We start from the raw sequence: 23,218 nt of genomic DNA, 5'->3' as shown, positions 1-23,218 counted from the left end.
AGGGAAAGGACAACAGTCAGTGCTGGGACACGTCAAATGAGTAAGTAAATACTTGCCCTTTTGGGTAACCGCGCGCTGGCCTCCTCCCTGAGCACAAAGAAGAATGCATTGGACAGTCCGTTGCGCCAAAATACTGGCTCTATGCCCCTATAGAGCTCCCGGTATCCATGATGGGCCACCACATATCTGAAAATGGTTCGAGCTGATTAACCTGAATTACAAGTATTACGGGGGGACACTCACCTGAACGCATTTGAGGTATTGGAGAAATGTTGATGGAACTTGGAGTCAGCCAGCAGCGTTTGCACGCGTTCAAAGGGTAGCAGTATGGATTCGGCACTACCCGCCACTACGCCGGCAATCACCTTGGCCCCGTAGTCATTCAGGCGATAGTCTTCCACCAGATATCTCCGCGTGCCATCGAACACACCAAACATTATGGACAACGATATCGTTTTCTGTGCCAGTGGCGGCAACATGCCGCGGTACAGAAAGCTCAACCCCTCATGCCGCAACTGTGCGAAGGCGGATGTGATGGGCACGCCATGAAGCATTTGCCGAAAGATCATTTTGTAGATGGGATATGTGGCGGAAATGTTGACACCTGCTGCTCCGCATCCGCAGGCGAACTCCTCCCACTGGAAGGAGCCAAAGAAGCGTTCCGTGAAGATGCTCGCATGGCGAGACCGCGATACACCCAACTTTGGCCCTTTGGTGGGTGGTGAGGTTCTTGTTGCTGTTGTTGTTGTTGTTGTTGTTGTTGTTGCGTGTGCATTCTGTGCCGCGGTGTCATCATCGTCTCTCATGTTGCTACTGTAGCTGTAGTGGCTAGTGCGAAAATGTGTGCAATTGTCACCTCGTTACCATTGTTCACGACGGTAACTCCACGCTCAGACACTCGGCTTGTGATTTGTTTAAATTATATTTAAATTATATAATAAAGAACCGAACCACGGTATTACGAGTAGCGTGCTATCGATGCAGACGGAGCATATCGTGGCGATACATCGATACGAACATCAAGATACAAAATTAGCTCTACCGCTATTCAAATAATTTTAAAAAATATAGTTTTAATATGAATCGTAGTGCAGCATTTAAACAGATGCATCACCTTGCCAGAATTTGCTAAACTAAATTATTGTTTAGCACTATCGATAACCAAACTAGCCAGCTCTGGGCGAACTGTCAAAATCTAGTGCGGCCAACTTCACATCCCTTTTCTCTCTTTTTGACGTGCTCTTTACAATTAGCGGTTCGTTTTTCCTATTAAATCTGAATATTTCTTAAGCATCCGAGCAACATGCTGTCTATTTACACGATAAATAAATGCAAAAACAGTGAAAATAGACACTGGCGCTGTAATTAAATTTGAGTTTCCACGGTTTCCTCAAGAAAATCTCAATCAAACTTTGTTGACATTTTCTCGGTGGAGGACGGAAAAATAAATACAAATCGCAATCTACCAATATGTATTCAATATACTGATGAGTTGTCTTATTTATAAAATTGCAGCTCCAAAATGACGATTCGCCCAGCGTACCGGCCCAAGATCATCAAGAAGCGCACCAAGCACTTCATCCGCCACCAGTCGGATCGTTATGCCAAGTTGTCGGTAAGTAAATGGAATTGAATGTGGTATGCTGCTGTATGCCTAATCATGGTCTTTATTGTTTGCAGCACAAATGGCGCAAGCCTAAAGGTATTGACAACAGAGTACGTCGTCGCTTCAAGGGCCAGTACCTGATGCCCAACATCGGTTATGGCTCCAACAAGCGCACCCGTCATATGCTGCCCACTGGCTTCAAGAAATTCCTGGTGCACAATGTGCGAGAGCTGGAGGTTCTGCTCATGCAGAACCGCATCTACTGCGGTGAGATCGCTCACGCCGTCTCCTCAAAGAAGCGCAAGGAAATCGTCGAGCGCGCCAAGCAGCTGTCGATCCGTCTGACGAATCCCAATGGACGTCTGCGTTCTCAAGAGAACGAGTAACCTTAAGATTGGAATGCTCTTTGTCGAGTTTATTGTAACGTGATCGGAATACACAATTTGAAACGTTAAAAGTGAAAAGCAAAAGCTGTAATTATTTGCCGCTTTAAAAACATTGTTTTTATTTCGTTATCAGTTAAGTATATGATGAATTAAACATGAAGTGGGTAAGGGGGAATATTTCTAGAGTAAAGTAAAGTAAAAATGAAAAGTCTATTTTAGAACGACATCGTGATCGAATTGCAAGTGATGCTCGAGCTCCTTTTTGTTTTCAAAGTTAATGTTGCAGATCAAACACATGCCACTGTTCTCGTCATTGTCCGACATGATGACGGTCACCGCCTGCTCCGATTCATCCACATCCACGTGCAGCTCCTCCACCACTTGTTGGTCATCGGAAGGAGCATCCTCCCTGACACCATAGACAACATCGGCGTCGTGGGTCTTCATGTGCATTTTGAGGGTATAGCGTTCGGTGAAGGACTTGGGGCAAACAGAGCAATAGTGACGGGGTCTGTTCTCCTTGTGTATGAGCGTGTGATGGTTGAATGTCTTGCGCGACTTGAAGGAGACATTGCAAATGCTGCAGATAATGGGATTTTCCTCGGCTTCGTGGCGTAGCCGATGGTTGTACAGCAAATTGTCCTGCGAGAAGCGCAGCCCGCACTTCTCACACTGATACTTCTTCTTGTCCCAGTGCATGCGCATGTGTCGCAGCGTGTTGACGGGCCTGGAGAAGCTCTTTGGGCAATAGCGGCATTGCTTCTCGGTCTTGCCCTCGTGCAGGTTCATGTGCAACTCGAGGTATTCCTCGTCGCGACGTATCACGCCGCATATGGGGCAGATGTGATTCTGCGTGGTCGAGTGATCTTCATTGATATGCTTCTGCATTTGGTACCACGAATTGTACACTTTGCCACAGTGGCTGCACTCCTGCTTGGTGCGCTTCCTGGGCGCCTTATCATCTTGTTCGGATTTTACATGCATGCCATCCGACTCGCCCACTTCGACTTCGCAAATGAAGTCCTCATCTTCGTACTCCTCCTTAATTTCTGTATCCGAATCATCTTCTTCCTTGACAAGTTCCACAAACAATGCATCGGCCTCAGCGTCGCCGTCGTCGTTGATCTCCTCCATTGGCGCTTCTTCGACAAACAAATCCCCCGCGTGCTCTGGACTGTCATACTCGGACTTTAGTGCTGCCTTCAATTGGTTCGTTAATCGCTTCTGTGTGGTCATTAGATTTACCATTATGGTATCGTAATCAGCCAGCTCATTGAAACACCGAGGGCAAAGTTTTGAGTTTACCTCCAGCTTGAGGCTTGTGTTTATGCAGTTGGCAAGATGGTTGAGCACCACCGAAATCGTCTTTTGTGATGACGGCACTTTGGCCGTGAGCTTCTCATAGCTGACGCTGGTGGGTTCCTCCGCGTCCACGGCGCCGCAAAAGAAGCACGTATCCATTTTTGGCCGCTTTAATCAGTTATTTAGCTGACAATCCCTTTCCTTTCAATTGAGGTGAGCGAAATTGTGTATAGTTTCAATAGAGTCGGAATATCGGAACCACGCCACGCACGAAAAATGCGCAAAAATACCACAAAAATAATTAATGTTTCAGTGTGACCGGGCACTGGAAAAACCAAGATGCCGAATACGCATGCTGTTGCAACATGCTGCGTAAGAGTTCAGCAACATGTATGGAAATTAAATTTTATTTTTTATTTATTTAATTTTTTTTAATCACTTAATTATTTACGCATCACTTATCGCTATTATAGTTCGAGTTCAGTTTATTCTGAGAATTTCCGTGAGCTGAAAACTTATAAGATCACCCTGATGGCTTATAGAATTTGAAATGCTAAAATTCTGAGGATTGGGCACGAGGTAATCCCTTCTTTGCCTGACAAATGAGCGCTGCCTTTTGGATTTAGACTTGCAGCTACGCAGCAGGGTGCGAGTGGCATTGGTGAACTGTCGCCTGGAGCTCCCATTAGGTACAGAGGAGGAGGAGTCGTCGTGGGCATACTTATTCTTATCTATGGCATCGCGCAGCTTGGCCAGCACAGAGTACAAGATTTTCAAGCGTTTGACAATACGTTTGGGTTCGACAGGAGTGGAGAGGCTGACCACAGCTAGACACTCGCTCAATATCAGCATAAAGTCGTTGTGCAGCCGCTTGCCGTCATCGCTGAGCTCCGAGTGATTGACAGGCAAGCGAAAATGCTCCTCCAGGACACTTCCCATTTGTACAATCAGCAAATGGTCTCTGGGTGGACTCTTCACCGCCATGTGTATGCTCTCCGCCAGCATGTCCAGGTAGTTGCTGATCAGCGAACGACTGTCGATGATTTCGTGTATGAGATTGCGAAAGATCAGCATCTCCTCGTTGAGGTGATGCTCCAGTATGTCAGCATGGTGTGGATGCTGTGCCGACGATTGCAACGCTGGAACAATGCATGCATCCAGCGACTCCAACGAGGCCAGGCAACTGCGCACAATTGTCTTCGTTTTGATGTCCTGCGAGAAGGCTATGGCCAGCACTCCGATCTGCTGAATGCGATCCATATTCGTGTCGAAATCGTGGACAAGTTGCTCAGTTAATTCGGAGTCTGGGGCATGCCGCAGCTTCCTGATGGGCGTGTTTTCCAGCTCCACAAGACTCGCAAAGATCAGGTGGAGCAGCGCCTCATTCAGATACGTTTCCAAGCCATAGAGGGCACGCTCCAGGGACAGCGCTTCCAGCTTACGATGCCCCGGATTGAGCTCCCCGGAGTCCTCGAGGAAGGTGGCACATTCACTCAGCAATGTCTCGCACAGTTCGGACAGCGCCTTCTTGTCCGCTTCGAGTGCAACATTGGCAAATGCCAGCGCATGTCTTACAATATGATTCACAATGCTGCCCAGCTGCAGCTCATTTTTCTCCACGATGCAGAGGAGATTCGTGGGCGTGGTGTTCGCGAGGGTTTCCATGAACGCCTCCAGATGATCCAGCGCCAGGTCCATTAACTCCACAAATGTGTGATCCTCCAAGCTATTTGCTTGGCCATTTGCCTGCTGTAGATCCAACTGTGACAGGCAGACATAGATGCGCCGCACACACCAGTCGATGCGGTCCAGGAAGTGCAGTCGCGTCATGGGCGTTGCCTCGTGTCCGTAGGCGCCTTCGATGTTGATGGTTCGCTCCAGCTGCGTGATGCAAGTGACAACCTGCGTGAGGCATAGGAAGATCGTCTCCACATCTATATTGGTGCCGCCTTCTGCTGCCCATTTGGGTGCCACTTCCGGCAGGTGGGCTTTCAGTTCACTGGCAAAGTCCAGGAATGTCGCGCAGAACTCATTCAGCCAGTCAATGTGTCCCGCTGTGCAGGCGGCACCTTGACCAATTAATTCGTTGCAAATACTCAATTGTCGCAGCAAAGATTCCATCGTGTGTGGTCCGTAATGGCTGCTGCTCTTGACTGAGAACTGCAAGCAAAGAGATACGTTTTATATGTGCATAAAATGTCAGGTAAGTGCCAGATTAATTGCCAAACCTTTTCGAGTTTTTGGAATATTTAGGTAGGCTCGGATTGACAAACATCTGCCAAATTTTATTGCCTCTTCGTCGGAGTTCACGCAATCCGAGTTTCAGCTTAAATCCGCTGTCGTACCTGCCAGCCCATCCATCCGTTCTTTGTAAGTGCTGCGCTCAAGCCCGCAGCTTATCAGCTCTCATCTGTGGGCTACTTCATTCATTTTGAAGATTTGAAATTTATTGTGCTGCCAGAGGAAATCCTCTTCCAGGTGGCTTTGCTTGTGTCTCTTATTATTCATTCTATTAACTGCTACTGCTACTCGTCTAAGTTTCTTTTTCTTTAGCTTACTTAACTTATTGATTTCTTTCTTCTTAAATGGTTGCATTTACTTTTTATGTATATAAGTATTATTACTCTACTTAAATAGCACTGGAAAAACTTCCGCCCAGCCCCAACTCACACAACTGGCCGGCCGGTTAGGATGTGGCCTCCAATGGCAAATGCACTCGCTTGTGCACCTTCAACGTGTACTTGTCCACGAATGACTTTTCGCACTCGGTGCAGGGATAGCGCGGACGATCGGTTTGGTGGGTGCGCAGATGGTGCTTGTAGGTGCGCTTCGTCTTGAACTGCTGGTGGCACACATCGCAAATGAGCGCGTTCTCCTCCGCATCGTGGCGCATCAGATGGTTGTACATGAGCCACGACAGGGAGAAGCGCTCGCCGCACTTGTCGCACTGGTACTTCTTCTTGTCCCAGTGCACCTCCATGTGCCGCAGCACGTTGCGCTTGTGGGAGAACGATTTGGAGCAGTAGCGGCAATCCAGTTCGGTTTTGCCCTCGTGTAGGTTCATGTGCAGGTCGAGCACTTCGTCATCTTTGACCTTTAGGCCGCACACACTACACGTGGAGTATTCATTTTTCTGACAATTGTCGGTCTTGATGTGTCGCTCGAGGATTTCCTGGCTCGAAAATAGTTCGCCGCAAATGTGGCATGGGGCATCCAGAGTTTCGAATAACTCGGACTCCGACGACTCCATGCTCTCCTCATTGTCGGTGAAGGGGAATTCCTCCGGATCCTCCTCGATCATTGACTCCAGTTCATCTTTAATGGACTCTTCGGTAGCCTGTTCGCAGAATAAAGTCGTTTCCTGCTGCACGGGCGTCGCGACCTCTTCTTTGTGAATGATTTTAAATGCTGGCACCTGCACACGTGCTTTTGCAATCTCCTTCTTGGGCAATGGCTTGGGGTCCGTCTTCTTTTTGCGGCATTCGAGCAAAGCATCCGCAATTTGGCGCTGCACCTGGCTGAGATTCCTCACCAGCCGATCGTAATTGAACAAATACTCCAGGCAGTCTCTGCACGCCACAGAGGACGGCTTTAGGTCCAAGCGCTGGTTGATTATTTTCTCAAAGTACTTTAATATATCCTTTATGGGCTTAAATGTTCCTGGCACAATGCATCCTGCAAAAAAATGTTTCGTACCCATTAGCCTCCCTCCAAAACTTGTTTCCTGTCTGCGCGTGTCTTGCCTTCGATTAGCTGGAGTACTCCCACAGCCTTTATTTTGCCGCAAACGAAGCAGTGCGGACGCGTTGAGCTCATCTCGCACAGCTTTTTTATAGCAACGCCAGCTCGCAAAAAAGTTTAATTTTGAAAAATTTGTATTTTTTTGTTGTGAATACTTCTCAGCAGTGTGACCGCGGACTTATCGGTAAAATATGGTGTCTGACCTTTAGAAATATACCGAAACTTAAAACCGGGAGCTCCCAGCTACATAACTCCAAGTACTTTGGTATTTTATTATCAAATGAATGTAATATATTTTTAAAATTCAAATAAACTAGTTTTCTTTCTTCACGGTGATGGAGAAGTCCTTGTATTTGGACGATGATAGTAGAATATCCTTTGTTTTGTAATGGTTAGCAGCTCCAAAGGTCTATTGGTAAACACAATTATGAGCTTATATTGAAGACATGTCAACATTTGCAATATTCCTACCTTACAGCGTCCATGAATTTTCATTTTCTTAGCACCCTCGTTGTTATCAATAACTCCGCCGCCAAGACACTTGGTACACAGTCCCAATTTCTCCATAGCTCTCACATTCTTGTCGTAGATGCCATCTACGAAGCAATCAAACTGAGAAACCAAACTAAAGCCAGGTATCAGCGGTCTTACCATGACTATCTGTGTTCCAGCCGCGGACAACAGTCTTGCCATTGTTCGTGTCGCCATGCATGTAAACCATGATCAACAAATAAAGCATTTTCCCATCTTCAAGCTCAACTTTGGGCACCTTTAATAGATTGGCAGCTGGACTTGTATAACTTCGTACTGAAATTCGGGAAAAATATTAACAAAACCTCGAGAACGAGAGTTCACTTTGATGCTCACTGAGTGGCTTGGCACACCGCCCAATCGGAGATAAGTACTTTAGATAATTCATTTTTATTCAACTGTAAGGAAAAACAGACTTTAATTTTGAGAGGATTCAAAATGTGAAATTTAGGAGGGGTATGTGAACAGTTGTCCAACAACTGATCGACTGACTGGCTTTCCTTGAAAGTTACAAGTCAATGAAGTGTTGGTCCCGCCTGCTTAGATCATGTTTATTTTAGTATCCTTCATCTGAAGTTTCAATCTCGTAGTCCTTGTACTTGGTTAGTAGAACTCGTTTAGACTCGGAGTGATCCGCCCTGCCATAGCCCTGCAAAAGTAACAGATAAACGAAATAGCAATCATAACATCCAACGACACTGATCTACAGCATGCATACCGTGGAGTGTCCGTACACTTTCATGTACTTCTTTTCGGGGTTATGCTCGATTCGTCCTCCGCCCAGGCATTCGGTGTCCAGTGCCCCTCCCTTGCATATCTTCTGCGTGCGTTCATATATATCAGCTACAATAAATACGCAGCGACATTAAACAAATTTAGAAATGTGTGAAACCATGCCACTTACCATGCCATTCGCAGTCTCCATAGCCCCGAACAATCAGTTTGCTGGGCTCAACACCGTCTGTAGTCTCCTTTCCGGTTACTTTGATCAGAATATACTTAAATATGCCTGTAGGGTCAATGTCCACGGAAGGAACAGCAGCAAGATCTTGTTCTGACATTTTGTGTAGCAGTCGCAGTCCTTGGAAGATATTAGATTTTTTTCCATGTAGTGCCGCAGCAGCTGATTTTAGCATTTTGTCCGATATACACCCGATAGGCAGCTGGAAAAATTAACGAAAATACCGACAACAATCGGTATATTTGTTTTTAAAATTTAGAATAGCTTCAAATTATACAAAATTTACAAAATTAAACAAAATTATATAAAATGCAAAAAATAGTTCTACTGAATAGTAAACCAACAGAAAACAAAAGCGTGCAGCCCATAGTTTTAGCTTTATTTACGGTATATTTTTGAGGGTCTTATCGACATATCCGCTGCCACACTGCATACCGAGTAAATTGTAAATATTTCTCTTCTGGAACTGGAATTCGGCCAAAATGAATTGTTGCATTTGCCAGTTTCCTGTGCGTGTTTCAAAAAATATACATACTGAGACAGTAGGACGCCCGCCAGTTCTGCTCAGTGAATTGGTTCTACAGTGCACAAAGGGCACCAACTACGAGCTGAGCGATGAGACGTCCACGATATGTAAAAAATGCTGTGAGAAGCTGACGCGGTACCACAAGTCAGTACAAATCGCCAGGAAGCTGCGTGCGGAGATTCTGGAACTGATAAGCAGTCCGTTTACCACAAAGGCACTCAGAAGGGTGTCGTCGAAGAGTGACATCCAGGTGGAGCACATCGACCAATTCGATGGCCATGGTGAAGCGAGCGACGGTGAGGAGGAGGAGTACCTGGAGCTGGAAGCAGTGACAGTCGAGACAGAGACAGTCGAGGATGCAGGCACAATAACAGAAGAAGAAGAGGGTGAAGGGCATTCCTTCATCCTGAAGGATGCGATTATCGAAGAGGATGAAGAGCTACAGTCGGTCGAACTGGAGCTAAACATCGAAAACGAAATAATTATAAATGATGAGGAAGCCTTGGAGGAGGGCGAAATGCAGCTGAAGGATGAGGCAGGCGGAGATGAACTATTCAAGGAGGAGACCATTAGTGAATTTGACGACCACCTGGATAACACAATCGAGTTTCTCGACTCGGATGTCGAAGATGAGCAAGACCAGGACAGCTCCGGCGACTACACAGTAAATATTCAGTGTCCGAGTTGCCCCGAGAAGTTTGGCAGCCGGCGCGGCTACAATGCCCACACAAAGCGCGAACACTTCCCGGGTTACGTCTGTGATCAGTGCGGGAAGACATTGCAATCGTATTCCGGCTTCATTGGTCACCTGCAGAACCACGAGCCTGTCAAACAGTTTGCCTGCCCCGAATGCCCGGAGCGCTTTAGTCGCAAATTCCGACTGAAGCATCACATGGCCTGGCACACCGGAGAGACGCCCTACCAGTGCGAGGTGTGCTCCAAGCGCTTTGTCCACAAGGTGGCGCTGTACAAACACAAAATGATACACGACAACGAGACGAAGCGACTGGAGTGTAAGGTGTGCGGCTTCAAGACCCGAACGAAAGCCCACTTGGAGCGCCACACGCGCTCCCACACCGGCGACAAGCCCTTCGCCTGCCCCATGTGCAACAAGCGGTTCTCTCAAATGTACAACATGAAGACACATTTGCGGGAACACGAGACTCCTGGCACGAACCGACATAGGCGCTTTCACTGCTCCAAATGCACTCACACCTTTATCAATGAACAGAACTACACGAGCCACGTAGAACGGGACGACTGCACCGCTGTTTAGTAGAGATTTTAGTTCGTTATGTGGAGAAGAGCCTTAAAATTAGAATAATGCAAGGGAAGGAGCAGTCCGCGGCTGCTCAAATCCGAATAAAATTAATTCTATCAAATTTTCTATCCATGTAATGTGTGTTTTTTTATTAAATCTATATGCATTTCACAAATAAAATATGTTTGATATAATAAATGTATCCGTTATTTGCATTTTGCATATTTCTGCGGTTATTTCAGTTGTTCCTTAAAAAAATATGTATAGTATGTGTGTGTTAAACTTATATTTAAATAAATCAACCGATCCTGCCTCAGCCCTCGCGGTACCAATTTCTGTTTCGTTTTGGTACACTGCTGGGAGGATCGCTAAAGGAAATGTGACCCTATGGCCCCATGGGTGTTTTTTTTTTTAATGGACAATAATTTGTTGTGTGTGTGTGGTGTGAGATTGACTCAATTACAAATTACATTTTATAAATACATAAATTGTATAATGATGCTGTGTTTGTTGTGTTTATAGATTATACAAAAATAAAACAGATTATCTTTTGATTTTTCGTCGAGTTGAATAGAACCTTGTTAATATCATTATATCATAAAATGCACATTACAAAAATATTAACAAAATTTATTGCAGGCAGTCCGTAGTTAGTATAAAGGTAACAAACAAATCCGAATACAGGACGAACGCATAAAATTTCTCCTCTTCCTTGGTGTCTGTTCCCCCTGTCCCTATAATCTCTTGATGCTGCCACTGCTGCTTGGACTGCTGGGGGGTTGCACGTTAAATTTATGCTCCAATTGCGTGTGTGTGTGTGTGTGTGTTGTGGGTGGATTGAGAGATACAGAAAAATACATTACTCCCCCCCGTCACATAGAAGAGAGAGAGAGGAGTACTCGTAGTAGTGTGATGCTTGCAAAAAGCCCATTGAATGTATATAGCCTTTGATTTCCCGGTTGAAAATTACTAGCTCCTAGCTCTAAGTTGCATAAGCACACCCCCCACGCTGCTGCTGCCACACGCTTCTGCTGCCTTAATACAAAATCTACGCTAAATGCTTAAACACTAATCGGATGGCTTGACAAGACCCATCGCTTTGTCTCCGAATAGGGGCAGTATGTCGGAGTCGTTAACAATCTCTTCCTGAATCACTGGACTGTCCGGGTCCTCGCAGTGCGTCTTAAAAAAGAATCTGCAAAAAAGGGAAACCAATTAGCAATCATTTTAGTTGAATGAAATGCCATAAATTCCATACCTAAAGTGACCTCTTCTGGGCAGATAGTCCTTGAATTGACGCAGGGTTGGCTGAGTTCCGGGTATTTTTATTCTGTATGGTACGGGCTCCTCGCAGAACATAAACACGACGATCGTCTCTGGCGGCTTGGCCGGCAGAGGCGGTGGCGCCGACGATGTTGGCTGATGGGGCAGGGTGCTGCTGCTGCCGCCGCTACTGCTACTGCTGAAGGAAGCTAGCGGCTGCTGCTGTTGCATCATGTGGCTTTGTTGTAGCTGTAGCTGCGGTTGGGCATATCGACGCGAGCGCCGTGGCTCGTCTTCCAGTCTTCGTTTCGCTTCCTCCAGTTTTGAGGCCGTGCTTGAACCAGAGCGGGAGCTGAATGAGATGAAGGATCAAATGGAGAGCTAATAAATATTATAGGTAGCTCCTTTTACCTTGGATCTTTGTACTTCATAGCAGTATCGGCTGAGAACATGCTGATACCACTGTCTGTGTTCATGGAAGGCCATTTGTTTGTCAACTTCCTCGAGCAGGAACTGTGATCCGGCATGGATTTCGAGTGCTTCATGGAGTGTCCACCTGTGGATTATTTGTTTGCTTATTAATTGGATTTACTCTCTCGATTGGCTTTGATCATACTTAAGCTCATCGCTCCATCGCTGACCATTCCCGAGTCGTGGGTGGCTGTTCGTCTTCTCGACGGTATTGGCGGGCAAGGGGACATTGTACCAGGTGAGCGATGCGGCGTTTGGTCCTTCCACACACGCGACACATGCTGGTCCAGTATATCTTGGTCGTTGTCTTCATCCAGTGCAAACTTTTCCCGTATCGCCTCGGCAAAGGCGCGATCACTGGCGCTCGATCTTTCGTTGCTCAACAGTGCAGCTCCAGGATTTCTCTGTGAATTAAAGTAGATTTAAATCTCTCTCTTGTTGGGCTTTAGATTTCAATTGCTACCTCAAGGCGGGCCCGTTCTTCCAAGTCTCGTTTTCGCTTCACTTCCTCCAGCTTGGGTATCAGCAAAGCGACGAGCTCGTCCTCCTTCAACGGTCTGTGTTCGTTTGAATGTAATCGTTGTGTGCGAGGTATCACCTGAAAGAGCATAAATGTGTGTGTAATTCAGGTTCCATTCCCTTTTGTGTGTGTTTTTTGCGCTAGCTACCTGAAAGGTGTTTGTTTCCTTATTCGCCATGGCACTCTGGCGAATCGCTTTGCTCTCCGTCGAACTGTGTCTGCGTTGTATGTATGGCCGACCATCCCTGCAAAGTAGAGAGTTAATTATGGAATATAGAACTCATGTCAGTGGGTTTCCAGCATCCTTTGGCAGTGTTCCGCTCGCTTAGCTACTCACATGGAACAACTGGATAGCGACATGGTGTCGGAGTCGGTGCGGCCGCCAGAGCTAACGCTCGCCCGTTCCGAATCAACACGCGAATTCGGGACATACGAGGTATTGGTGCTCGCAGTGTACACATAACCATGGGCTCTACTCGCATTCACAAACGCATGCAGTACGGGGGACAGTGTTCAGTTTGCATGCCGTATAATGTGGAGCGTATTTAATGTGTGTCGGGGGATATGTGGGATCATCGTCGGAATAAATGATACAAAAACGTAAAACACAATGGAAATCATCAAGTATCGGGCAGTCGCGTGTCGTATGAAGGATATGCGTATGGCAGGGATCGAGTGGGCGTGCGTGTGTGTGTGTGTTTTGTGAGCGTTCATGTACAAAATTTTCATATGTAAAAAAAAAGAAAAGTAAAAGAAACAAAAATAAACAAATGATGAGAGAGTTAATTACAGGAAATCATTAGAAAATAATTTAAACAAAATTAAGGCAAAAACACAGGAGTGTGTGGGGTGTCCTTCAATCTGACTTAAAATATTCCTAAGATCGCTTTGCAGACATACCCAGGAGGTCGGATTTCCAGTCTTCTTTTCTGTGTTGCTATTAGTAGGTCCCGCGTCAGTCGCATCGGGTAGTCGACGGGCACCCGACTGGCCCCCTCCTGCATTTGCACCTTCTCGAAGTCATCGCACAGGGACAGCACCGAGTCCTCGTGCAGCGTGGGCAGCGTGGAGCTGCGTGGCAGTGTGTCGGTGGCACTGATGGAGCCACTCGAGCTGGCCGAGGTCGAGGGGCCGTACACACTGCCGCTGGCACTGCATGTGCCAGCTGGCGGCCCACTCACGCTACTCACTGGCAGGTTGATGAAGGCACCAGCAGGCGAGACAGCAGCTCCAGTCGCAGCCGAAGCTGCGCCAGCTGCTGTCGCATGTTGCTGCTTGACAGCAGCCGACGGGAAAGCACAGGCGCCAGTGGAGCTGCTGCCGCAACTGCCGCTGCCACTGCTGCCGGCACTGCCCGATCCTCCCGTTGCACCGCTGCTGCTGAAGCGCTCCTGGAGGGCGGACATCTGCTGGATGTACAGAATGTACATTTCCGAACAGAGGAAAGTGGGATAGATGTTGTCCCGGATGGTCGTCTCCACATGATGCTGCATGGGATCAAATATGTGCGGGCTGAGCGGCAGCTCTGGGTTCGTCTTGATCGCCTTGATCTGTGCACGCAGGTCATCAGAAATGGACAATTGACTCTTGCGCAGGAACCTGTAAGAGAACCCAAAGAGCATACAGTAAAGGTAAATAGTCTATCCCCACTGCAACTCACCTGTAAATGGCTCCGATTATCTGTTTGACCTTCTCCGGATCTGTCTGCTGCTTGAGACCTTCGCAGGCAAAGTAAAAGTTGAGGTGATCGTTGTAGGCGGGCGCCTCCTCCTCGACATACTTCTTGAAGAGCTCGACGCCATCGCGGTCCTCGAGCAGATGGTTAAGCGTGCGGGCCCAGTTCAGGTAGGATGGCGGTGAATTCTTCAATGTATCCAATGCTATCCCTTCGGTCATCTGTAGCATAAAGTAAACCATGAAGCATGGGGTATTGCCTATTTGGAGGGGAAGGCCTATTGCTCACCTTTTTAACACGGCTCTCTTCTCCGGGTACAGGTGGTCGTGGCCCACTACACTCATTATCATCATGTTTCCGGTGGATGTCCGACAAATGATGGCCACTCATGCCACACACTAAATTGGCTTCGATTGTCGTGCCAAGCGCCAGCCAAGAGAACGAAAAACGCACAATGCAGAATACAGAATCCCTTCCTTTTTCCGTACCGTTTGCTGGCTCAACTCTCTTGCTAAATATTTACCTATTTACCCTACGCTACTAAGCCTACTACAATTAACGAACGTTTCTCTGTATGAAAATCACAAACGCCCGTATTTTTCAAATATCTGGGACATGGAAGATGCGCTCGTTTGCGAATTTTTGGAAGGCAATTAGACAAGGCCTGCAACAGAAGAGAGAGTGAAAGATATTGATAATAGATTATTATTAATTTATTCAACTGTTGAATGTTAAAGTTTATTGCACGTATTCTTGGTGTTTGATCTGCTGCTGTGGCTTTCCGTTATTTTTGCCGTTTGGCCTATTCCATTGGCTGCACCTCGTGAGCGCCTGGAAGCGCAATTATGAGCATCAGAGAGGATCAACTCAAGAGAGCCGACGGACATTGAAGATTTGGCAGTGAGAGTGAAATTTCCAGCCGCAAATATTGGCTATAGGAAACTTGTAAGTAATTCCCTGCAGCAAAAAAGTAATATGAATGCAAATTCAAGTGAAATCAAGTCATCAGTGAAAAGCCAATTTGCAAGCACAAATTGGAGTTGCCCCCCCCCCTCCACTCGTCATTATAATCCCCTTCATAATCGGTTATAAGAAGTGCAACTCAAGGATGCGGCAGCTGAATGACCAGCACTCTTATTGCTGCCAGCTCACATCTTATCAAAGGACATGCAAAAGAAATTGAATGGCGGCCATTTTGAGGGCGCTTTTGATTGGTTGACGATATCGACCAATACAGCAGAGCAGTCACAGGAGCAGGGGGGCAGCACAGCAGGCAGGCAGGCACATGGCACACAGAGGGCGCAATGGGAAGGGACAATAATCCATTATGTACAAAATTTGAACAAGAAATACGCACACACACACACACACACACACACTGTATGTGGGGTTGGTCCAGAGGATACACGAGAGGACAGAAGCGGCTGTCTGACGCGCACAGGCAGCAGGCAAAAACTAGAAAGTTCTCATCGCATCGCAGCATCGCAGCATCCCATGGCATCCCATCGCATCGCATCGCGCTTTTGGTAAATCAAAAATATTCTCTTTTCTTCTTGTTTTCCTCCTCGTTTCTTTTTTTTTTGCAGCAGTCAAAGGGATTGGTGTGGCTGGGCGGTGGTGGCCGAGGGAGCCCTTGTCGACGCCAGCGAACGACAGCGACAAACGACAGCAACAACAACAAGTCACAAAGGACGAGGACGACAAACAAAAACAGAGCAAAGCAGAAAACTACAAAAAAAAAAGGATGAAGGATGGGTAGCACTTCCCTGCCAGCACAGAACTTACTAATACAAGCACAAAGCACACAGCAACACACACACACACACTCGCGCAATGATAAAAGGGGATGAACAGGGGATGTTGTTCAAAGCAAAAGCGCCGCTCCCCAACCACCCTCTGCAGCAAGGGGAAAGAGCCAAGGAAATTCATCAAAACGCCATTTGCATAGCACTCCATTACAGCGAAAAGAACAAAGAGAGGCACAATTAAAAACGCTCGACACAGCCGAAAGCGGTGGGCAGAGACAGCGACAGCGACTGAGGTGCAGTAGGCGCCTCTAGGAGAAGGACAAGCAACGGCCACTTGAGGTCCAAGAGTCTCTCTCTCTCTCTCTCTACGCCTTCCTCGTGGCCAAAGGAATCAACGCGGCGCCTCTTCAGGCGCATCTTCTCTCCGCCACCGCCACCGCCCGTGTGGAGGCCCTAAACATCAAAGATCCACAAACACGACCTCAATGGCTTAATTGCTACTGGAAGAATCTTCGGCAAAGGAGCGCAGCAGCCCAAGGAGAGGCACTAGCCTCTGTCTTAGCACTTAAGTCAAGCTACACACAAAGTCTGCTGCTTCCTTCTCCTCACTTTGTTTACGGCGGCAATGCATTGCATATTATTATCAAATATTTGTGCAAGTTGCTCACGAGTGTTTCACATCATTATTTATTGGTGGAATTGGATGAATAATTGGATTATTTCTTCTTGAATCGGAGGGAAGAACTGTGGCAGAAGAGAGATTGAGAGCCTAAAGGGCATGTGTGCTAAGATGCATTCTGACCTTTATGTAAAACAAGACACAAGCCATGGTGCTGAGCGTTAAATTCTCATCTGGCTGCCACAATCGAACCGAACACACGTCAGTGGTTCAAATGCTAGTAATGATAATTACATAACAGCATGTCCAGCAGCCGGCTTAGGATTTTCGGACTGAACAACCTATGAGATAACTGAAATAAGATTGCCAAGTATCCAAAGAGGAAATTTAATAATTGTCTGCGAAAGACAAATCTTAAATAAAGTTAAAACACGACTCAAAAAAAAAAATGTAAAACAAATCATATTTTATCTCCTTCTTCTGCGACGGTACTTTCCCTTTGGCAAACTTTTGGATGTGTACCCCGACGGCAACAAGAAAGAAAGACTTTAATTGAAAGCCTAGAATAAAATAGCTTTACGACTTTTAGAAGTGTTATTATATCTCTTCTTTCATACGTTTAATTCGAAATTGTTGTAGGAATTTTAGGCGAATAATGTATGCTGCAGAAGAGTAATAAAATTGTTTTGAAGACGGAGCTTATGGTGTACAGCTTGTGTTTCCATTGAAAACCATTAAGGAAGCTCTTTTTGGTTTGCCAAGTACCTTTCAGATACCCAATTCCCAATCCACGGTATGGGGAACCTTTTAGCGATTCGCTGTAAAATGATTAAACTTTTAGCAGTCTACGAGGATAAAAAGTTTTGGAAGTGTTGATCAAGCCAAAAAAACCATTGTATGTACGATGTAAAACCCTTATACATTTTCTTATAATATGTTCCGATCGATCCCATGTGGCCTGCCTTATTTTTCGCTGATATTTTTACGTAGCTACCAATAAAACACACGTTACCAGCTGTACCTTTCTAACTACATACGTAACTTCAGAATCCAAACAATTTCTCGCACATAAAATTGTTTTTCTGCACTCGTAGAGCAAAAAAGAACAAATCTTTGAACAAAGTTTCAGTCAGTTAGATTCCCAACTTTCTCTCTGTACAGCTACAGCAAAAAATCAGTAAAAGTAAACAAATTAGAAATAAATGAAACTAAACTAAATCAGATCACATCATATTTTCAACTCTTTCTCCGAACTCCCCCGCTTTTCCTTTAAACCTTTACAGATTTTCGCAGTATTTGCCGAGAAAAAACTGCAGCGAACTCTTTTCTCAAAACCTGGAGCAGATGGCCTTCGGCTGCCTTTCTCTCAAGTGGATTTTTGCTCTGATTTCATGAAAACATAATTCAATGAAATATCAAAATGCTTCTGCAAAATGCTTCCCCCTTGCGTTTCGCATCAGTTCACTTTCTCTCCACTCTTAAATATCGAATGAATGTTTTCGGAATCGTTCCGTTTCGTTCCGTTTTGAAATGCATTTGAATGGAAATTATGAAATAATTACACAGAGCCCTCTAATCAATTTTCGGGCAGCACAACAAAGGAATGAGAACAGGCCTCAGGGGATCAAGGCAGATGAATCACTTTGCTATCCCTATTAGATTGCGTACACGGCGCGCAGGATTATTATTTGCTGGCTCTCCATTCTTTACAAGTTATGAGTGAGAGCTCTGATGATTGACAGGTAAGTGTAGCGTAAGATGAGGGCTTCGTTGCGAATGCCTGAGGCATTGCTTCTGTTTTTCAGACGGTTGCCCAGGTGCCCGACGCACTGACTGGAGTCAGGGCTGAGCCTAAGCTCAGATCAGAGCAGAACAGAGCCTGCGGTAGGGCTGTGTGACACATTAATATTCACTTACAAAAGACGCCGACACAGGTTCTGGCACTTGAGAAGTCGAGCTGCACCTTGGTAGCTGCACCGCCAGCTTGTTATCCGCACTAATTGTTGACAAATCTTAGCCACGAGCCACGAGCCAAAGGAGGGAACAAAGTACGAGGCGACGACAATGACAATGCGTTGAGCGTTGAGCACGAGCGGCGGAACAGCGACAGCGTTAAGCTGGAAAGTCAAACTGAATGAATGTATGAATGAGTCCTGCTCAATCCGGAGTCCCTGCGTTGCCAGCCGCAGCAGCAGCAGCAGCCATGCTGCACCCCTGCTCCTGGTACAGCCTGCTGGTAGCCAGTACATAAACGGTTGCCCGCACCCACACGGAGATTCCCCCCCCAGAGTCCACACACAATTGTTGCATGCGGATTGTTGCGTGCCGGATGGGGATGCTTACGTCATTTATGTACGGTTATCGAGAACCTAATTGATGAGCAGCAGACCGGGATCCTTGGCGGAGTGCGACCTCCAACATAATGATGCTTCATGTACAACAAACACACAAAGGATGTTCTTTTCAAAGTGTCCGTGGTTGCGGCAGTCGAAGCGAGACGGCACTATGAGGAATAGGAGTCATTGTGTGTGCAACCAATATGCGCAGGTCCACACCCACACCCACACCCACAAGTAGCAGTCGCGCGACCGCCCGCCTGCCCGCCTGCCCGCTTGTCCGCATTGTACATAAACAGAGCCAAAGGAGAGTTTGTGGGGATTTTGTGCTGTGGTCCATGTACACGGGCATGAATGATGCTGGGCTGAGGCAAGGGTTGCATTTAGCGCCCCACTCCACACCGATCCACTCCACTCCACTCGCTGGCAGCAGCGTGCAAGTCCTTCCCATCAGCGAATTTCCTACCACCGCACAGGGGCACAAACAGAACTGAACAACTTAACAACTGAAATGTGGAATGGCATGGAAATTAAATTCAAATAAGTTGGAAAAACAATGCTCCTGGCTGCCTGAGCGTAGAGGGTAGCAGCAGCCTCATTTGTTTCTAATGAGGTTAAGGCGGCACACGACGACCGCCATTGCCGCTCCTCAATGATGGCGTCTGATGGCAGTCTAGACCGGCGCCCATAGAACACGGCAACTGTGTGAAGAACTGTGAACTGGGGGCAAAAATACTACCACAGACTACAGACTACAGAATACTATTAACGAAGGTCAATAGTGCCGCACGCTGCCACTTTGCTGGTTGTTGGCAAAGTTTATGCCAGTTGCCAGTTCAGAACGGAAAGAGTGAATGTTCTCGGGTGAGATATCCATTTCGAGCTCAGAAGAGGATAAATAACTAGTTGAGGGTTATATTATATCAAGTTAGTTTGCTATATTCATTGGTTACTCAAATATTAAATTTCCATTTGCAATTTCAAAGCAAAATAAATACTCGGACATTCGAAAGTACTTCTAGTGGTTTCTGCAATCGAAATAGACACAGTCACATTGTGTTTCATATTACTGAGTGTAAACCAAATAAACGGATCTATTTCTAAATGCTCTTTAAGGCATCCAACTGGCATTTATAAAAGCTAGAAACGGTGTAAATATTCGAGAAGCTTCTGTGAATAAACATAAACATGTTTGGGGCATAAATTACACTTGTCGTTGGTTGATCACGCAATTTCTTACAGCAGTAGAGCAGAAAATAAATTCTACATCGGCCATATTTTAATTTAAACACTGCCAAAAACAATAAGAAGCAACCATCCAAAGTGACAGAAAGTAATCTTTAAAACTTGTTGGAATTATTTTCCATAGAAACGTCCAAACCAACCTGCGACCTGCAGCACAGGAAAAATATAGGAAAAACAAAGTCTTGGCCCTAGTTCTGAGTATGAGTAAAAATGATACCAATGGATACCTCGACATGAAGATACCGGGTACTCGAGTATCGAAGAGGCTATCAGGAATAAACATAAACTCTGTGGAGACGGAAACGATTTCCCTTGAAATTTATTGTTAATATCTACGTCTATACGAAGATAATATTACCATTACTCCAGGGGTCAAAACATGCAGCTGTTTAGTGGCGTGAAAAAATATGTAAATTGTTCCAAATTTCCCGATATGAGGTAGCTGTACGGAGACAAACTTGATTCGCTGTTATACCTCTGAAAACTTCACAAAACATCAGATTTCTCTACCAAGTGTAGTCTCTACCAACTATGCCTCAAACGGAATAGACCGACAGATGCTGATAAAGAATGTATATACTGCCCACTGCCTGTTACAGTCACGAATTGATTCCAATATACCCCTCTTGGAGTCTCTTAGAGTCCCCTGTGCAAAAAAGAAACACTTCCAAGTGAATATATTCGATACGAGTCGCATACTTCAAACGCAATCAAGTAAATACAATTCTATCCAGCACTCCGCACACTAACCACAGCGAAAAACCCTTCGATATGTAATTCGATTTCACGCTGTCGCTAGTTTAGAGATTGGGGGAGTTGTGAATATTTCTCGTGCGAGTGGTTCCAATTTACGCCTTAATTTGTAAAATGTAATATGCATAATTTGTGGGCACCAGAGCGGACACCATGGAAGAACTGAATGCACTTACCGAAACAAACACAAAAGAGAATTGGGCAACGCTTGAGAATAATATGAAATCAAGACGTTTGCAAGTCCTTTAAGATTGTTGAAGCTGGTTCTGTGTTGTAGTCCAATTTGTTGAAGTTTTCAACTAGTCATTCCGCTCCGCTTGACTCTTCTTTTTGTTGTAAGTTTTCTATTTTTATGGATCCTTATATTACAGTTGATTGATGCAGTACCTGAAAGAAAGAGAAGAACATTATTATAAGCTTATAAGCGGAGTATTTTGGAAGTTGAAAGCGGTGAAAGAAGAATGTAATCTATTAGAATGTTTGATCATTGATTAACCCAATGCACTACTACCACAGAAATGCATCAGAATTTCCATCTATATCCATATCTATCTATATATCTAATCCTAGATCGGTCTAGATATCCTATCATATATAGATCGAGAGATCCAATGAGAGATCAATACAGAAATCCAATTATAGATCCATTTGGAGATCCATGTGTCTACTAACTACTTATTTATACATCCATTTATAGTTATATTTACTTTCTAGGGAGTGTATACAGAAGACAATTCATTGTATAGAAATATTCCTTGTTATTTCGACAATTTTTGATATAAGAAAAGCCATCTCTCGGATTCTCGATCGTGTTGAGTAACAAAATCTAACTTTAGCTTGCTTAGTGCTTGCCACTTAACAGAATACAGAGGTAGCCAAATCAGTGGATATCTCGAGATCACCTGCTGCATTGACTTCATCTGCAAGGCATCCTATTCGTTAACTAAAGGTATACTAGGTATAACTAGGTATACAGGATGAGGCTAGACTCCTGATCTGCATCTCCACGGTGCACATCAGTTGGTTAAACACTCATCCAAACTCATTGGTTCCCACCTTATGAAGCTGCGATTGAAGGACCGTGTGTGAACACACAGCAAACTAAAGGGATAAATATACACATGGAGAACGATCAACAGTCTTGCCTTTAAGTATGGAATGAACTGAAATACATACCTATAGATTCGTGTCTCCGTTCTTCTGTTTTCCGTTTAATTTGGATGACAATGTACGGGTTCTGGTGGCGAAATCGTGCAAATCCGAGCGTCAATTGTTAATGGCGGTGACGAGGTGGGTTTGGACGGGTGTAATTTGATTGTTGCTTTAACGGCTGGACGCGATTTCGATGGCGAATGTGAGAAGGATGCTTTCATTTTGATTTGTATGCTCAACGAGGGTTATTGTTAACTAACAATTAATGGCAAATTGCACAATTGGAAGGACAAGAGTTCAACAGACAAACGTAAACAACAAAATGATAACAAGACCCAGAGGCACGGAGACCGAATTAAATGCTAAACAAGGCAAACGTCGGCGGTGGTGGTGGTGGTGTCGATGGTGGCGATGGCTGTGACGGTGTCGTCGCCGGCGTATTCGTGTGGATAGCACCAGTACCAGTACCAGTATCAGCACTCAGCTCAACTCCAGTTTCAATTCCAATTCCTTAGAAAGAGTTCTCCTTCCCCTCTCCTGCACTACACTGCTGGCTGGCACTAGGTGGCGATTGCGATTATTATTGTGCACATTTCTGCCTGCCACTTATTTGCCAGGCCAACAGAAGACCAACCGACCACCTACTATGCGTGTTTTCGGACGAATTTTACGCGTTTTTATATGGCAGGAGTCATCCTCGTCCTCTGGCAACTCTGGTCTGGGTCTGGTGGTCCCTCGCCAGAGAGAAAATCCAAGCAAAATCGCCTTGTCTAAAGCATTTTCGGTGTGGGGCTGGCTGCTGCACACTTTAATAATGTAATTAAATCGCTCCACTAGCTCTTCGCGAGCATTAAAACACTTTTCAATGCGTGCCTTGCTGCTCTGCTGCTTCCTCTTTATATTTTGTGTATTTTATGTTGCTGTTGCTGGGACCTGCTGCTGATGCTGCCGTTCGGTTTTCTTGGACGTTATGTTGCGTGTTCGTTGTGTTGCTCGATTTATGCGGATGCCTCGGGCGTGAGCACTTTGCATGCGGTGTAGCACTTTATATTTTGTTATAAATAATAGATTTTATTGAATAGCAAAACAAAATTATTGAATGGCAAACAGTGTGACCGCGGA

At 45.6% G+C, this 23,218-nt stretch overlaps 10 protein-coding genes across 12 annotated transcripts in view; 3 read left to right on the top strand and 7 right to left on the bottom strand.

Moving 5' to 3' along the window:
• LOC117582864 (solute carrier family 25 member 51) overlaps positions 1–985 on the bottom strand; it is a 1,824-nt gene extending 839 nt beyond the window's left edge. The window contains exons 1-2 of the mRNA XM_034270933.1: positions 244–985; positions 57–186 (exon numbers count right to left, since the gene is read on the bottom strand). Coding sequence (XP_034126824.1) covers positions 57–186; positions 244–806 — 693 coding nt within the window. The 5' untranslated portion in view covers positions 807–985. The remainder of the gene's footprint in view (positions 1–56; positions 187–243) is intronic.
• Positions 1–11,967, top strand: part of LOC117582865 (DNA repair protein Rad51 homolog) — a 20,120-nt gene extending 8,153 nt beyond the window's left edge. The window contains exons 4-5 of the mRNA XM_034270935.1: positions 991–996; positions 11,957–11,967. The gene's annotated coding sequence lies outside the window, so the exon portion shown is untranslated. The remainder of the gene's footprint in view (positions 1–990; positions 997–11,956) is intronic.
• LOC117582870 (60S ribosomal protein L32) lies at positions 1,226–2,070 on the top strand. The gene is made up of 3 exons (XM_034270940.1): positions 1,226–1,255; positions 1,516–1,615; positions 1,681–2,070. Exons 2-3 carry the CDS (start codon positions 1,523–1,525, stop codon positions 1,990–1,992), a joined length of 405 nt encoding a protein of 134 aa, XP_034126831.1. The 5' UTR covers positions 1,226–1,255; positions 1,516–1,522; the 3' UTR covers positions 1,993–2,070.
• Positions 2,087–3,584, bottom strand: LOC117582862 (serendipity locus protein delta). The gene has a single exon (XM_034270931.1). The coding sequence runs from the start codon at positions 3,451–3,453 to the stop codon at positions 2,203–2,205; it is 1,251 nt and encodes a 416-aa protein (XP_034126822.1). The 5' UTR covers positions 3,454–3,584; the 3' UTR covers positions 2,087–2,202.
• Positions 3,753–5,658, bottom strand: LOC117582858 (serendipity locus protein alpha). Its single transcript, XM_034270928.1, has 2 exons — positions 5,523–5,658; positions 3,753–5,454 (listed from the first exon to the last, which is right to left on the bottom strand). The coding sequence occupies exon 2, from the start codon at positions 5,413–5,415 to the stop codon at positions 3,775–3,777; it is 1,641 nt and encodes a 546-aa protein (XP_034126819.1). The 5' UTR covers positions 5,416–5,454; positions 5,523–5,658; the 3' UTR covers positions 3,753–3,774.
• On the bottom strand, positions 5,720–7,202 carry LOC117582863 (serendipity locus protein beta). Its single transcript, XM_034270932.1, has 2 exons — positions 7,038–7,202; positions 5,720–6,969 (listed from the first exon to the last, which is right to left on the bottom strand). The coding sequence occupies exons 1-2, from the start codon at positions 7,108–7,110 to the stop codon at positions 5,981–5,983; spliced, it is 1,062 nt and encodes a 353-aa protein (XP_034126823.1). The 5' UTR covers positions 7,111–7,202; the 3' UTR covers positions 5,720–5,980.
• On the bottom strand, positions 7,336–8,043 carry LOC117582869 (sex-regulated protein janus-B-like). Its single transcript, XM_034270939.1, has 4 exons — positions 7,903–8,043; positions 7,687–7,842; positions 7,507–7,631; positions 7,336–7,444 (listed from the first exon to the last, which is right to left on the bottom strand). The coding sequence occupies exons 1-4, from the start codon at positions 7,952–7,954 to the stop codon at positions 7,349–7,351; spliced, it is 429 nt and encodes a 142-aa protein (XP_034126830.1). The 5' UTR covers positions 7,955–8,043; the 3' UTR covers positions 7,336–7,348.
• Positions 7,966–8,690, bottom strand: LOC117582868 (sex-regulated protein janus-A). The gene is made up of 3 exons (XM_034270938.1): positions 8,471–8,690; positions 8,285–8,409; positions 7,966–8,215 (listed from the first exon to the last, which is right to left on the bottom strand). Exons 1-3 carry the CDS (start codon positions 8,625–8,627, stop codon positions 8,123–8,125), a joined length of 375 nt encoding a protein of 124 aa, XP_034126829.1. The 5' UTR covers positions 8,628–8,690; the 3' UTR covers positions 7,966–8,122.
• Positions 8,896–10,435, top strand: LOC117582860 (zinc finger and SCAN domain-containing protein 12). The gene has a single exon (XM_034270930.1). It carries the CDS (start codon positions 9,010–9,012, stop codon positions 10,327–10,329), a length of 1,320 nt encoding a protein of 439 aa, XP_034126821.1. The 5' UTR covers positions 8,896–9,009; the 3' UTR covers positions 10,330–10,435.
• On the bottom strand, positions 10,920–23,218 carry LOC117582857 (axin). 3 transcript variants are annotated; one of them, XM_034270926.1, is made up of 13 exons: positions 22,121–23,216; positions 22,001–22,045; positions 21,121–21,331; positions 14,532–14,907; positions 14,229–14,464; positions 13,469–14,167; positions 12,906–13,040; positions 12,717–12,813; positions 12,512–12,646; positions 12,194–12,452; positions 11,989–12,133; positions 11,573–11,929; positions 10,920–11,509 (listed from the first exon to the last, which is right to left on the bottom strand). In XM_034270926.1, exons 4-13 carry the CDS (start codon positions 14,631–14,633, stop codon positions 11,383–11,385), a joined length of 2,292 nt encoding a protein of 763 aa, XP_034126817.1. In that variant the 5' UTR covers positions 14,634–14,907; positions 21,121–21,331; positions 22,001–22,045; positions 22,121–23,216; the 3' UTR covers positions 10,920–11,382. The 3 variants fall into 3 exon arrangements, with proteins under 3 accessions (XP_034126817.1, XP_034126818.1, XP_034126816.1); XM_034270927.1 differs by lacking the exon at positions 12,906–13,040 and having other exon boundaries at positions 11,383–11,509; positions 22,121–23,218; XM_034270925.1 differs by lacking the exon at positions 22,001–22,045 and having other exon boundaries at positions 11,383–11,509; positions 22,121–23,217.

The sequence above is a fragment of the Drosophila guanche genome, unplaced genomic scaffold (assembly GCF_900245975.1).
Source record: "Drosophila guanche unplaced genomic scaffold, DGUA_6, whole genome shotgun sequence".
NCBI classification, from domain to species: domain Eukaryota; kingdom Metazoa; phylum Arthropoda; class Insecta; order Diptera; family Drosophilidae; genus Drosophila; species Drosophila guanche.
Note: the sequence above shows the minus strand (reverse complement) of the source record. Positions and strands in the feature narration are given on the sequence as shown.

Coding starts and splice junctions, on each gene's coding strand:
- LOC117582869 (XM_034270939.1), bottom strand. CDS start 7,954: ATGAATTATCTAAAGTACTTATCTCCGATTGGGCGGTGTGCCAAGCCA. Junction 7,843..7,902: donor GCGGTGTGCCAAGCCACTCA/GTGAGCATCAAA, acceptor CCCGAATTTCAG/TACGAAGTTATACAAGTCCA. Junction 7,632..7,686: donor CTGGAACACAGATAGTCATG/GTAAGACCGCTG, acceptor ATTGCTTCGTAG/ATGGCATCTACGACAAGAAT.
- LOC117582870 (XM_034270940.1), top strand. CDS start 1,523: ATGACGATTCGCCCAGCGTACCGGCCCAAGATCATCAAGAAGCGCACC. Junction 1,616..1,680: donor ATCGTTATGCCAAGTTGTCG/GTAAGTAAATGG, acceptor TATTGTTTGCAG/CACAAATGGCGCAAGCCTAA.
- LOC117582862 (XM_034270931.1), bottom strand. CDS start 3,453: ATGGATACGTGCTTCTTTTGCGGCGCCGTGGACGCGGAGGAACCCACC.
- LOC117582860 (XM_034270930.1), top strand. CDS start 9,010: ATGAATTGTTGCATTTGCCAGTTTCCTGTGCGTGTTTCAAAAAATATA.
- LOC117582868 (XM_034270938.1), bottom strand. CDS start 8,627: ATGTCAGAACAAGATCTTGCTGCTGTTCCTTCCGTGGACATTGACCCT. Junction 8,410..8,470: donor TGGAGACTGCGAATGGCATG/GTAAGTGGCATG, acceptor TATTTATTGTAG/CTGATATATATGAACGCACG. Junction 8,216..8,284: donor AAGTGTACGGACACTCCACG/GTATGCATGCTG, acceptor TTACTTTTGCAG/GGCTATGGCAGGGCGGATCA.
- LOC117582857 (XM_034270925.1), bottom strand. CDS start 14,633: ATGAGTGGCCATCATTTGTCGGACATCCACCGGAAACATGATGATAAT. Junction 13,041..13,468: donor CTGGAAATCCGACCTCCTGG/GTATGTCTGCAA, acceptor GAATGCGAGTAG/AGCCCATGGTTATGTGTACA. Junction 11,510..11,572: donor CCCAGAAGAGGTCACTTTAG/GTATGGAATTTA, acceptor CCTTTTTTGCAG/ATTCTTTTTTAAGACGCACT.
- LOC117582863 (XM_034270932.1), bottom strand. CDS start 7,110: ATGAGCTCAACGCGTCCGCACTGCTTCGTTTGCGGCAAAATAAAGGCT. Junction 6,970..7,037: donor AGTACTCCAGCTAATCGAAG/GCAAGACACGCG, acceptor ATTTTTTTGCAG/GATGCATTGTGCCAGGAACA.
- LOC117582858 (XM_034270928.1), bottom strand. CDS start 5,415: ATGGAATCTTTGCTGCGACAATTGAGTATTTGCAACGAATTAATTGGT.